The 14,364-nt window shown below is 38.5% G+C and overlaps 1 protein-coding gene across 2 annotated transcripts in view; it reads left to right on the top strand.

The window, feature by feature from the left end:
• The window catches only part of LOC126299334 (uncharacterized), an 864,357-nt gene that overhangs the window by 748,109 nt on the left and 101,884 nt on the right, over positions 1–14,364 (top strand). For both annotated transcript variants that reach the window (XM_049991164.1, XM_049991163.1), the window contains exons 29-30: positions 8,417–8,501; positions 8,577–8,767. In XM_049991164.1, the coding sequence (XP_049847121.1) occupies positions 8,417–8,501; positions 8,577–8,767 (276 nt within the window). The remainder of the gene's footprint in view (positions 1–8,416; positions 8,502–8,576; positions 8,768–14,364) is intronic.

Here is a 14,364-nt window from a genome sequence, read left to right as displayed (position 1 = left end):
TTAAACAAGCAGTTCCTTGTCATGTTACAAGTATTTCTGAAAACATCTAAATATATAAAACAAATTGATCTAAAGTATCTCATTCTTGGTCATGCGTACATGACTACAGATACCATTCACTCTTCAGTTGATTCATTTATCTCTAAGAAGATAATTTAAGCACCATCTCAATGGCTAATGGTTATCTTCCTGGCAAGGTATGAACCTAAACCATACAAGGTCCCCTTTGTCTTGCTTATTTTGATGACTGGGCTTCATCTGAAACAAAATTTAAATGTGTATCAAACTCCTCAATACCTCTGCTTACAGAAGAAGATATGTCTGTTTCTACACAAACTGTAATCCAAACTACGAAAGGAAAAGTCATTGCCTAAACAAAATTTAAATATACTGGGACACCATTGCATATTTTAACCATTAATTCAACCTCAGTGAGAAAAAACTGTAACTCAGTGTTAATGAAAAACAGTTACATAAATGGTCAGTGTAATGTATTTTTGGATGGTGTAAAAGTATTAAGAGTCAAGAAAAGTTACTCTTCAAGAATTCCAATTTCCCCTAGTCCCACGGCATTTACATTTACAATGCTCCCTCTGATCTTGATGAATTTTCACTTAGGAAAAATAACATAGTGCCTTACGGCATTCATACTCCTCATTAGAAATCAGTTAGATTAAGTAATGACTCCATGACAAATATTTTTAAAAGTAGTTTACAAGAGATGACCCAGGATGAAATTTGTAATTAAACCAATTCTAACTTAAAATTTGATCTGTTATTTGATAAATTCAGATCATTATATGAAAATAGCTTTCAGCGTAAGGTAATTGGAAAGGACATTGAACAACCATGTTTAAAAAATAAAGAAGGGTGACTAGAGGGATGAAAGTGTCTTGTGAAATGAAATGAAAATATATCAGTTGGCAAGAAAAAGTAGAGATTCTGCAGTAGTTGTACACTATAAAAAGTACTCAAAATTACTAAGAAAAGTTATTAAAAATCAAGGAACATGCACATAATCAAGAAATTCGGACAATACACTTAAGGCTATATGTAACGTTGGAATATAGTGAAATGAAAGACAGGATAAGCAGCCACAGAACAGGATAACAAACAGAAGGGCTATAATGATGAGTCACAGGTAGCAAATATATTTCATAATCATTTCGTAAATATGGTGGAAATTATAAGGAAAAACAGCTGAAGACAAAAATGGAAGGAGGGTGTTGAAACAGCAACTCTTATAAAATTCAGTCATATGAATGTATCACCAACTTCTCCTTCTGAAATTAAGAAAATTATATATTCTCTCAAGAATAAAAGCTCATCTGGATTTGATGGTGTTTCCAATATAGTAATAAAGATTGTTCCCACATAGTAAGACTCGCCTTGTCTGAAATATGTACTGCATCTCCAACTTATGCCATTTTTCGAGGGAGAGTGAAATACACCACTGTCAGACCTTTCTTTAAGAAAGGTGATACAAGAGATGTCAATAACTACTGACATGTTTCACTACTGACTTCATTTTCCAAAATATCTGAGAAGGTGATGTATTGTAGACGAGCCTTAAATAATGAAATAGTGTCAGTTGGTAATTTCTGTGAGCTATCTGAGGCATTTGAATGTTTAAATTACAACATTCTGCTAGATAAATTGACGTTTTATGAGAGTGATGGTATAGTCAACCAATGAACAATGACATATCTAACCAAAAGACTGCAGAAACCAATCTAGTCTGAGGACATTATTCTGACTGGGGAGAAATCACATATGAGATTCCCCAAGGCTCAATCGTAGGTCCACCATTGTTTCTCATATTTGCAAATGATCTTCTGTCTAACATACAAGAAGCTGAATTAATTCTTTTTTCAGGTGACACTAGTATTGTAATCAATCTAAGACTACACACAGTAACAGAAGAAATGGCAAACAAGGCTCGTAAAAGTGTCATTGACTGGTTTTCTGCAAATGGACTCACCCTCAATTTTTAAAAGCGAGAACATATTCAGTTCTGCACATCTAGGGATACTACACCAGTTATAAGTGTAACACACAGTAAGAAACAATAAATGGGATTGAAACTCCAAAATTCTTAGGTGTCGATACTGATGAGAATTTAAAATGGAAAATACACATTTTGGAACTTCTAAAAATCTTAGTTTAGCCACATCTGCACTTAGAATCATTTAAAATCTTGGGAGACGCAAATCAGTAAGTTGATATCTTTTGCATAATTTTCTTTCAGTAATGTCACTTGAAATTTATGTGGTGCCCTCCCACAATCATCTTGTACATGTCTGTTTAAGGATTCCCTGCCGCTAGGAACATTCAGAAGGAGTGTAGCACAGGACTTGAGAGAACACCCATTGTACTCCATTGGTGAATTCTTTTAATAGTGACCAAAGTGAATGGACAAACAAATATTGTTTCTATTAAGTATAAATTTCTTAATTTTGTGAATATTTTTCAAAATGTACACTCCTGGAAATTGAAATAAGAACACCGTGAATTCATTGTCCCAGGAAGGAGAAACTTTATTTACACATTCCTGGGGTCAGATACATCACATGATCACACTGACAGAACCACAGGCACATAGACACAGGCAACAGAGCATGCACAATGTCGGCACTAGTACAGTGTATATCCACCTTTCGCAGCAATGCAGGCTGCTATTCTCCCATGGAGACAATCGTAGAGATGCTGGATGTAGTCCTGTGGAACGGTTTGCCATGCCATTTCCACCTGGCGCCTCAGTCGGACCAGCGTTCGTGCTGGACGTGCAGACCGCGTGAGACGACGCTTCATCCAGTCCCAAACATGCTCAATGGGGGACACATCCGGAGATCTTGCTGGCCAGGGTAGTTGCCTTACACCTTCTAGAGCACGTTGGGTGGTGCGGGATACATGCGGACGTGCATTGTCTTGTTGGAACAGCAAGTTCCCTTGCCGGTCTAGGAATGGTAGAACGATGGGTTCGATGAAGGTTTGGATGTACCGTGCACTATTCAGTGTCCCCTCGACGATCACCAGAGGTGTACGGCCAGTGTAGGAGGTCGCTCCCCACACCATGATGCCGGGTGTTGGCCCTGTGTTCTCGGTCGTATGCAGTCCTGATTGTGGGATTGTGGCGCTCACCTGCACGGCGCCAAACACGCATACGACCATCATTGGCAACAAGGCAGAAGCGCCTCTCATCGCTGAAGACGACACGTCTCCATTCGTCCCTCCATTCACGCCTGTCGCGACACCACTGGAGGCGGGCTGCACGATGTTGGGGCGTGAGCGGAAGACGGCCTAACGGTGTGCGGGACCGTAGCCCAGCTTCATGGAGACGGTTGCGAATGGTCCTCGCCGATACCCCAGGAGAAACAGTGTCCCTAATTTGCTGGGAAGTGGCGGTGTGGTCCCCTACGGCACTGCGTAGGATCCTATGGTCTTGGCGTGCATCCGTGCGTCGCTGCGGTCCGGTCCCAGGTCGACGGGTACGTGCACCTTCCGCCGACCACTGGCGACAACATCGATGTACTGTGGAGACCTCACGCCCCATGTGTTGAGCAATTCGGCGGTACGTCCACCCGGCCTCCCGCATGCCCACTATACGCCCTCGCTCAAAGTCTGTCAACTCCACATACGGTTCACGTCCATGCTGTCGCGGCATGCTACCAGTGTTAAAGACTGCGATGGAGCTCCGTATGCCACGGCAAACTGGCTGACAATGACAGCGGCGGTGCACAAATGCTGCGCAGCTAGCGCCATTCGACGGCCAACACCGCGGTTCCTGGTGTGTCCGCTGTGCCGTGCGTGTGATCATTGCTTGTACAGCCCTCTCGCAGTGTCTGGAGCAAGTATGGTGCGTCTGACACACCGGTGTCAATGTGTTCTTTTTTCCATTTCCAGGAGTGTATATATGTAATTGATCTTGATGCAGTTTGTCCAGTCATGGCTGGTAAATGACACAGATCTAGTAATTGGGGCATAATGAGTACTGCTTCACAGTAGACGTATTCCCTCATGAAGTTTGTAGTAAATAATGCAGTGCAGTTCAGGAGGAACAATGATGTATGTAATTACAATACCAGAAGGAAAAATTACATTCACTACTCCACATTAAGCTTGTCTTTAGCACTGAAAGGCATGTACAGTGCTGCAACAAAAATTTTGGATCACTTACCCAGTGATATAAAATGTCTGACAGACAGCAAAGTAAACTTTGAAAACAAACTGAAAAAGTTTTTCCTTGAGTACTCCTTTTATTCTGCAGAAGAATTTCCATTGGTGTAATGTGTGAAAGGTGGTTAGTAGGAACTACTAACTCACATATGCATATTTAATAATAATAATATTATTAATAATATGTGCACTGGAATACATAATGAGAGAATGGTACAAGGACAATCCAAAGATGATAAGACTTGGAAGTGCAAAAGATGATATTTGCTTAAACTGCTTGGGATTCACTGATGATCTTGCTCTCCTAGCCAACACTGTTCAAGAAGCCACGCAACAAGTGAAATCACTACAAGAAATAGCAGAGAAAGTAGGCCTTAGAATATCATTTGAGAAAATGGAGATTATGCTAACTGATAAACCACTTGCAAACAAAATTACGATAGGAGAACAGGAAATCAAAATTGTTGGGAAATTTAAATATTTAGGTGAAATAATAACATACAATGACACGCCATCATGGCAGAATAGAATTAAAAAAAAACTGAACTACACAAATTACATTACCAAAACTACATACAACAAAAAAAGCCTATCTATAGATGCAAAATTAAAACACTATAAAACAGTTACACAACCAGAAATAATGTATGCAGCTGAAACTATCTTCAAAACAACTAGTACAGCAGAAATTGACAGAATACTAAAAATAGAAAGAAGAATAATTAGGACATGTATAAATAAACAGTATAAAATAAATGGACATTGGAGAATAGCATCAAATGAAACTATATATAAGAAAATAGAACCAGTCATGAGCACGATCAGGAAGAATCACATCTCATTCTTTGGACATGTGATGAGAACTCCAGAAAACAGAATTAGTAAAAAAAATAATACAAAATATGTGGGATAGCAAGAGTGACATTAAATGGATCACAGAAATTGAGGAAGATGTAAAAGAACTCCAAATTACAGTAGATGACCTAAAAAACAAGACAGAGAAAACCAGAATACTGCAAGACTCGCAAACCAGACTACAAATGAAAATCAATAAAAGGAGTACAGGAAGAGTGGTCTCAAATGACGAAAGAAAGAAAAGATTTGAAAGAATGAAGAAATATTGGGCAGACAGAAGAGCAAAACAACTTTCATATAAGAATAAACACTAATAATTATATTACTTAAATATCATATTATGTTATTGTTGAGCCAAATTGTATCCCTGTGTAACAACTTGTTTATAACTTTGTATTTTTGACTACAGTGGTCCAATAAAGGCCATAAAATAAATAAATAAATAATAATAATAATAATAATAATAATAATAATAATATAATTAATATTATTAACATAATTAATATTTAAAAAACTCTTATTGATGATCAGCATGTAGCCATATTTATAAATTAAGTTCTGATGTGAACATAAAATGACTCATTCCACATCATTATGATTTATCATGCAAATCATCCATGGAACATGAAACTAACTAACTAACTAATTAGGCTCCAGTAAAGCATACCTTAAGCATCACTGGCTATTGATTCTAGTGTTATCTTATAAAATTGTAAGCACCATTTATTTCAGCAGTTTTAGTGAATTTAATCTTTTACATCAAATGATTTGTTCAGTTACTTCAAATATGTCATTGTTGATATTAGGAAAGAGCATCAGTAATTATTTGTTGATCTGGAGATATATACAGTTTTTATTGTCTCCTCTAAAGTTGGGATAATGGTGCTTACACTACGTTGCCTTATATGCATTGATATGTGTATCTACACCTACATCTACATCCATACTCCGCAAGCCACCTGACGGTGTGTGGTGGAGGGTACCCTGAGTACCTCTATCGTTTCCCCTTCTATTCCAGTCTTGTATTGTTCGTGGAAAGAAGGATTTCGGTATGCTTCTGTGTGGGCTCTAATCTCTCTGATTTTATCCTCATGGTCTCTTCATGAGATATACATTGCAGGGAGCAATACACTGCTTGACTCTTCAGTGAAGGTATGTTCTCGAAACTTCAACAAAAGCCCGTACCGAGCTATTGAATGTCTCTCTTGCAGAGTCTTCCACTGGAGTTTATCCACCATTTCCATAACGCTTTCGCGATTGCTAAATGATCCTGTAATGCAGCGGGCTGCTCTCCGTTGGATCTTCTCTATCTCTTCTATTAACCCTATCTGGTACGGATCCCACACTGCTGAGCAGTATTCAAGCAGTGGGCAAACAAGCGTACTGTAACCTACTTCCTTTGTTTTCGGATTGGATTTCCTTAGGATTCTTCCAATGAATCTCAGTCTGGCATCTGCTTTACTGACGATCAACTTTATATGATCATTCCATTGTAAATCACTCCTAATGCGTACTCCCAGATAATTTATGGAATTAACTGCTTCCATTTGCTGACCTGCTATTTTGTAGCTAAATGATAAGGGACCTATCTTTCTATGTAATCGCATCACATTACACTTGTCTACATTGAGATTCAATTGCCATTCCGTGCACCATGTGTCAATTCGCTGCAGATCATCCTGCATTTCAGTACAATTTTCCATTGTTACAACCTCTCGATACACCACAGCATTACCTGCAAAAAGCCTCAGTGAACTTCCAATGTCATTTACGTATATTGTGAATAGCAACGGTCCTATGATGCTCCCCTGCGGCCCACCTGAAATCACTCTTACTTCGGAAGACTTCTCTCCATTGAGAATGACATGCTGCGTTCTGTTATCTAGGAACTCCTCAATCCAATCACACAATTGGTCTGATAGTCCATATGCTCTTACTTTGTTCATTAAACGGCTGTGGGGAACTGTATCGAACGCCTTGCGGAAATCAAGAAACACGGCATCTACCTGTGAACCCATGTCCATGGCCCTCTGAGTCTCATGGAGGAATAGCGCGAGCTGGGTTTCACATGACCGTCTTTTTCGAAATCCATGCTGATTCCTACAGAGTAGATTTCTAGTCTCCAGAAAAGTCATTATACTCGAACATAATACGTGTTCCAAAATTATACAACTGATCAACATTAGAGATATAGGTCTATAGTTCTGCACATCTGTTCGACATCCCTTCTTGAAAACGGAAATGACCTGTGCCCTTTTCCAATCCTTTGGAATGCTATGCTCTTCTACAGACCTACAGTACACCACTGCAGGAAGGGGGGCAAGTTCCTTTGTGTACTCTGTGTAAAATCAAACTGGTATCGCATCAGGTCCAGCGGCCTTTCCTCTTTTGAGCGATTTTAATTGTTTCTCTATCCCTCTGTTGTCTATTTTGATATCTGCCATTTTGTCATCTGTGCGACAATCTGGAGAAGGAACTACAGTTCAGTCTTCCTCTGTGAAACAGCTTTGGAAAAAGACATTTAGTATTTCGGCCTTTAGTCTGTCATCCTCTGTTTCAGTACCATTTTGGTCACAGAGTGTCTGGACATTTTGTTTTGATCCACCTACCGCTTTGACATAAGACCAAAATTTCTTAGATAGTGTGACACTGTCACATTTTTTAAAAATTATTGTACATAATCAGAGTGATTACTTCCAGGTATTAATTTTATCAGCTTAACTGTATATTACAGTTGGTGACAATGATACAGCTATTACTATGTTAGTAAAATATTTAATATTGTTGTATCATTCTTGCTGAGGGTTATACTGATGTGCACAGAAAAGGTGTTTAAAATTTATTAGGGAAATCCAGTCACACAGTAATGATGAGAGACAGCTATTTTGCATACATCATTTATTTGTAGCAACTGTTTCATTACAATAACTCTTTGCTATATACAACTGAGACAAAAATAGTGTAATTATGTGGATATTTAAAGGTAAAACTATCTGTAATCTGCAATGCTGTACTAGGTAATCAACATACCCAGTTATCTGAACCTACAGTTAAATACGGTCCCTGAACAACAATACAACTTGGTATTTTCACAGGTACAAATCATTGCCAAAGGTAAATAGTGCAGTAAATGACTTATAGAATGGGCTTCGCCCTCTACCTTGCCAACTGAAACATTTTTGATCTTCATCTGACATAATTTCACTAGCCATCTTCATTTGTCCTAATTGAAGTTTCCTGTGAGAACAGAAGCTGAAGAGACAGGCACTTTCTGAAACAATGTAGGTGTTTAATAGTATACAGCTTGCAGGAAAATAAAATTTTACAGTTGATGTAAATCAATGATCCTGTAACCCTGTTTATATGTTTCTTCTCTTTTTTGTAGGAAAAGCCTTCTGTTCGTAGAAACAAACCATTTGTGCAACCCATGGAATGATGATAAACCTGTTAGAATAAGCAGAGATGGGCAGGTTTGTAAACTATTTTCAAATTTTTTGTGTTAACATGTTGGATGTCAACCTTCTTAAGATTTCTGTCTGTTTCAGGAAATTGAACCCCATGTTGGGAAGAAGCTGTGCAGATTATTTCCCATAGATGAAGGAATTGACCTAACAGCAATCCTACATAAGTCAAAGATTCCAAGAAGAAGGCACAGAAGTAGCCATTCCAGGCACCGGTATATAGAACAAGAAGAAAGAGAATTCGATACCTATGGGCACAGCCACTCTTTTGGGAGGTATGAAGTACTCTGTACTTGTTGTATGGGTCTGAATCAAACTGGGGCTCTATTTCCTCTTGGACAGTTAATATGTGACTTGAAAATTTCTTTAGTCTAAATTTAGTGTGTGAGATTCCACATTCAAAGGTCTGCTTAGTCGCTTCTCACAACTTGATGTAGTACAGATTTAGCATTTGAGATTCCACATTCAGTGTTCCGCTTAGTCCCTTCTCATAACTTGATTTAATTGTGATCCAGATGAAATGTGACATATTATTATTTCTCCCTCTACATATAGTGTAGCCACAAAGAAGTAAGAAGATGACTACATCCTGTATCCATATTACTTGTTTGAAGCAGGAAAGATTCAGTTTGTTTACTAATTTTATTCAGCAGAAGGGTACTCTAGATGTAGAAATGAGGTGCACGGGTGCTAGATGAGTGTGCACAGCAACACTGGTGCCATAAGCCCTAAGTGAGTGTCCGTTAGTAAAATCTGAAATTAACCTGCTTATTTAAACTATATGTTGCTTCTAATCTGGAATAATGGGACTGCAGAGCTAAAATTTGCCTTACGTGAGAGAGCAACATGGTGCCATACCATTCAGGGAATTAAACCAGAATATAGGAGCAACTGAGCGAGGCGGCACAGTGGTTAGCACACTTGACCTGCATTTAGGAGGATCACAGTTCAAACCTATATCCGGCAATCCTGGTTTGTTTTCCATGAATTCCCTAGATCACTTCAGGAAACTGTTAATTTCCTTCCCCATTGTACCCTAATCTGCACGTCTGATCTGCCTCTAATGATGTCATGAAGCTTCACCATAATATCAGTTTTACAATTGAGCAAGAATCCGATACTAGGTCCTTAAATTTTTTTGAACTCACTTTAAATGTGGTTGACAACCGCATTGAATTTTATATTTTTGGAAAAACACGTTTTTTGACAATATTATATCTGCAGACTCAGCCCATCTGTACACCCATAAGATGCCCTTTTTTCATTCTAATATTCATTGAGTTACAGCTATCCATCTTGCACCAGATGGGGTAGAAACTGAACTGGTCACACTTGAGAATATTGCTATAAATAATGGCTATAGACCTCAGTTGGTAAGACAGATGTATAACAAGAAAATAAATAAAAATAATATTATGTCTTCCACCCTAGGGGATGTGTCAGATAACAAACAGGTGGCAATGGTATCTATCCTTTACATAGGCAATATGAGTTACAAATTGGGGTGTTTACTCAGAGCCCATAATTTCAGTCACATATTCTACTAATAATAGTTTACATAGGAATTTAATTCACTCCTTGCAGAGTAAGAGTGATAAAACTTTCCCAATCAGGAGTATATAAAATTACATTTCATTTTTTGATATACGTTGATCCACGGTTGGGAATACATGGGTTATTTAGCCCCGACCCATGTATAAACTTTATCGTATTCATAAATAAAATAGAAAGAAACTTCCACATGGGAAAAATATATTAAAAACAAGGATTCCAAGACTTACCAAGCGGGAAAGTGCCGGTAGATAGGGACAATAAATAAAACGCACAAACAAACACACAGAATTTCGAGCTTACGCAACCGGCGGCTGCTTCGTCAGGAAAGAGGGAAGGAAAAGGAAAGATGAAAGGATGTGGGTTGTAAGGGATCCTCTGCTGCCTTTACTATTTCATCTCTTAAAGCTATGTCTGCTTGTGTCTGTGTATGTATGGATGAATATGTGTGTGTGTGTGTGTGTGTGTGTGTGTGTGTGTGTGTGTGTGTGTGTGTGTGTGGGCGCGCGCGAGTATATACCTATCCTTTTTTCCCCCTAAGCTAAGTCTTTCCGCTCCCGGGATTGGAATGACTCCCTTAAAACCAACATCCTTTCATCTTTCCTTTTCCTTCCCTCTTTCCTGACGAAGCAGCCGCCGGTTGCGAAAGCTCGAAATTCTGTGTGTGTGTTTGTGCGTTTTATTTATTGTGCCTATCTACCGTCGCTTTCCCACTTGGTAAGTCTTGGAATCTTTGTCTTTATCGTATTCGTATGCACATGCGCATTGAAGTAACTTCCCTTGTTTTGAGCATGTGCATAGATAGCGGGTCAGGCTTGTAAGCGAGCGACAATTTGTAGCTGCAGTTTATGGCGAGTCATGGCCCATCAAGCATAGGATGGTGTGAGGTGAAGCATACACCATTAAGTTAAGTAGTGGTTTTGACTTTGTACATATGTACTCTTTGTGTTTTCCCTTTCTTTTTCGTTTATAAATGTATAGCTATGGTGTTCTTTTAATCATTAACAAAGGTCTTCTTAGGCACTTGTGGGATTTTATTGTTGTACTGAAGAAGGTGTAGTTATCTACGCCGAAACCTGGGTCAACACTTAACACTAGGCGCTTTTTTCTCAATTGAGGCGGGTTTTTAGTTTTTTAATATATTAACCAACTATTGATGACGTGCTGCGATGTTAAAGGTAATATAAACATATGTTTGCCTTCCCTTAATCTATCCTCTAAATAAGTTGTGCAGTCAGTATCACTTTGTGTGTCGCTACATTTCTTGAAAATCCAACTGATCTTTCCCAAGGTTGGCTTCTGTCAGTTTTTTCATTCTTCTGTAAAGATTTCATGTTAGTATTTTGCAGTCATGAGTTATTAAACTGATAGTTCAGTAATTTTCACACCTGTTAGAACCTGTTGTCTTTGAATTTGCAATTATGACATTCTTCTACAAATCTCATGGTATTTCACCTGTCTCATACATCTTGCACACAAGGTGACTGTGTTTGAACTTAGGTCTTTCAGTGGTCTGTCAAATTCTCCTCGCTCTTCCCTTTATATAATGTCGCTTTCAAGTTCATCTCCAATATATAGAGCCTCTGTATACTTCTTGCACCTTTAGAGCTTTCCCTTCTTTGGTTAGGACTGGTTTTCCATGTGAACCCTGATATTCATACTACTGCTTCTCTTTCCTCCAAAGGCCTCTTTAATTTCCCTGTAGGCAGTATCTAACTTTCCTCTAGTGAAATATTCTTCTAAATCCTTATATTAGTCCCCTAGTCATTCCTGCATAGCCATTTAACACTTCCTGTCAACCTCATTTTTTAGACATTTGTATTCCATTTCACCTACTTAATTTGCTGCATTCTTAAATTTTCTCCTTTCATCAATAAAAATTCCATATCTCCTGTGTTATCCAAGGATTTCTACTTGACCTGGTCTTTTTACCTATTTGATCCTCAGCTGCCTTTACTATTTCATCTCTTAAAGCTACCCATTCATCTTCTAGTTTTCCTTTCCCCTGTTCTAGTCATCCATTGCCGAGTACTCCCTCTGAAACTTTCAACAAGTGTAGGTCTTTCAATTTATCTAGGTCCCATCTCCTTTATTTCCTACCTTTTTCATTTTTTTCAGCTTCAATCTATAGTTCATAACCAATAAATTGTGGTCATAGTCCACATCTGCCCCTGGAAATGTCTCACAATTTAAAATCTCTTTCTGAAATCTCTCGTCTTACCATTATCTAATCAATCTGAAATCTTCTGGTATCTCAAGATCTCTTCCAGGTATATAACCTTCTGTCATGATCCTTAAACCAAGTGTTTGTGATGATTAAATTATGTTCTGTGTAAAATTCTATCAGGTGGCTTCCTCTTTCATTCCATTCCCCCAGTCCCTCTTTCCATATTCACCTACTATTTTTGCTTCCCTTTCTTTTCCTACTATTGAATTACAGCCTGCCCCCCCCCCCCCCCCCCCCGCCGCCATTACAATTACATTTTTGTCTCCTTAACTATCTGAAAAATTCCTTTTATTTCATGATACATTTCTTCAGTCTCTTCATCATCTACAAAGGTAGTTGGCATATAAACTTGTATTATTGTCATTGGTGTTGGTTTTTTGTCTGTCTTCACTTGCAATGATTCTTCAATCGCTGAAAGAACTCAACATGTTTATAAAACCATTGAAGAATCAAAATTCAACAGGTGACAGTCTTAGAGTAAAATTGAGACCAATTATGCCGTCTACTGTGCTGTTCGTAGTAGCTTACCACCATTCCTATTTTGTTGTTCATTATTAAACCTACTTCTGCATTACATGTAATTGATTTTGTATTTATAACCCCATATTCACCTGACCAGTAGTCCTGTTCCTCTTGTCACCAAACTTCACTGATTTCCACTATATGTAACTTCAACCTATCAATTTCCCTTTTTAAATTTTCTAACTTACTTGAATGATTAAGGGACATAATACTCCACATTTTGATCCGTGTAGTGCCAGCTTTGTTTCTCCTGATGACAACATCCTTCTCAGTAGTCCCCTTCTGGAGATCTGAATGGAGGACTATTCTACCTGCAAAATATTTTACCCAAGAGCAACCCATCATCATTTAACCATACAGTAGAGCTGCACGGGCTCGGGAAAAATTATGACTGTAGTTTCTCTGTGCTTTCAGCCATTTGCAGCACCAGCACAGCAAGGTAATTTTGGTTAATTTTACAAGGCCAGATCAGTGTGTGTGTGTGTGTGTGTGTGTGTGTGTGTGTGTGAAGTGCTTCTGTTTGTGGGGGGACTAGTACAGGCAGAATGCATCAGTGTTGAATAGAGGCTAGGTATCATGCAGAGCAGTGTAACCATGATTGACAAAATCTGGCTTTCAGTCAGTTCATGATTACTGTGTGTTGTTATTTTTCCATCTTTGCCAAAACTAGTCATGTTCTGTAGTTGATGATGTCAGTACAGTGCACAAAATGATATTTATTTGTCCTGATAAGCAGTGTGGAATGTTCATCAGACTTAACCCAAAGGACAGTTTATCTTACATGGGAACCAACCAATTTCTGACGAGGGTGAACAGGGGTTATATTCAAGTTTAACTGTGATCCTAGTTTGTGATGATTAGTCAAGCTTCAAAAAGGTATTGCATGAGATGGCGAAGTAACAGTTCGCAATTATACTTCAAGCTCAGAAAACACTCAACATGTTGATAAAACTGTTGAATAGTTGGACTTCAACAGTCTTAAGATCACGAAACTTCAGGTTTTGAATTTGGTATTTCTGATCTCTGGCGTAGGAAGTGGAGGAAATCATTCTTGCCTACAGTGTTTGACAATGTCCCCAGATTAACCAACAGTGCTAAAATATTCAACAGAGTACAAAGTTCTTACCAAAGTTTTTATCACATAAGACGGATTCAGTGAAAAATTAGGTAGGGAGTAGCATTTCATGTGCTGTATGATAGATAGGTGAAATGTCCATCAAGGTTGCGTTTGGGCTGAGTATGCATGCAAACACATATGTCTGTGGGCATGGGTGGGTGCATGGGCATGGATGGGTTTGTGGGTGTGCAGGCATGTGCATGTAGTATGCCTCTCTGGAATGGTGGGTGATGGGATGGCATGGTTCTCACATAAGGTGTAAATGAGTGCGTATGCAAGGTACTTTCTGGGTGGGATTCACTACAGACAATTTTAACTAAATGACATGTGAAAAATCTGTCCAATTCTTAAAAAATTTACCTGGTAGATTTGAGCATCAGTATTTTTATAGTCAGATGTTATTTATGAAAGATTACATAAATTGTAAGTATTTTGGGGAAAAGCACAATGTAACT

The sequence above is a fragment of the Schistocerca gregaria genome, chromosome X, assembly GCF_023897955.1.
Source record: "Schistocerca gregaria isolate iqSchGreg1 chromosome X, iqSchGreg1.2, whole genome shotgun sequence".
NCBI classification, from domain to species: Eukaryota; Metazoa; Arthropoda; class Insecta; order Orthoptera; family Acrididae; genus Schistocerca; species Schistocerca gregaria.
Note: the sequence above shows the minus strand (reverse complement) of the source record. Positions and strands in the feature narration are given on the sequence as shown.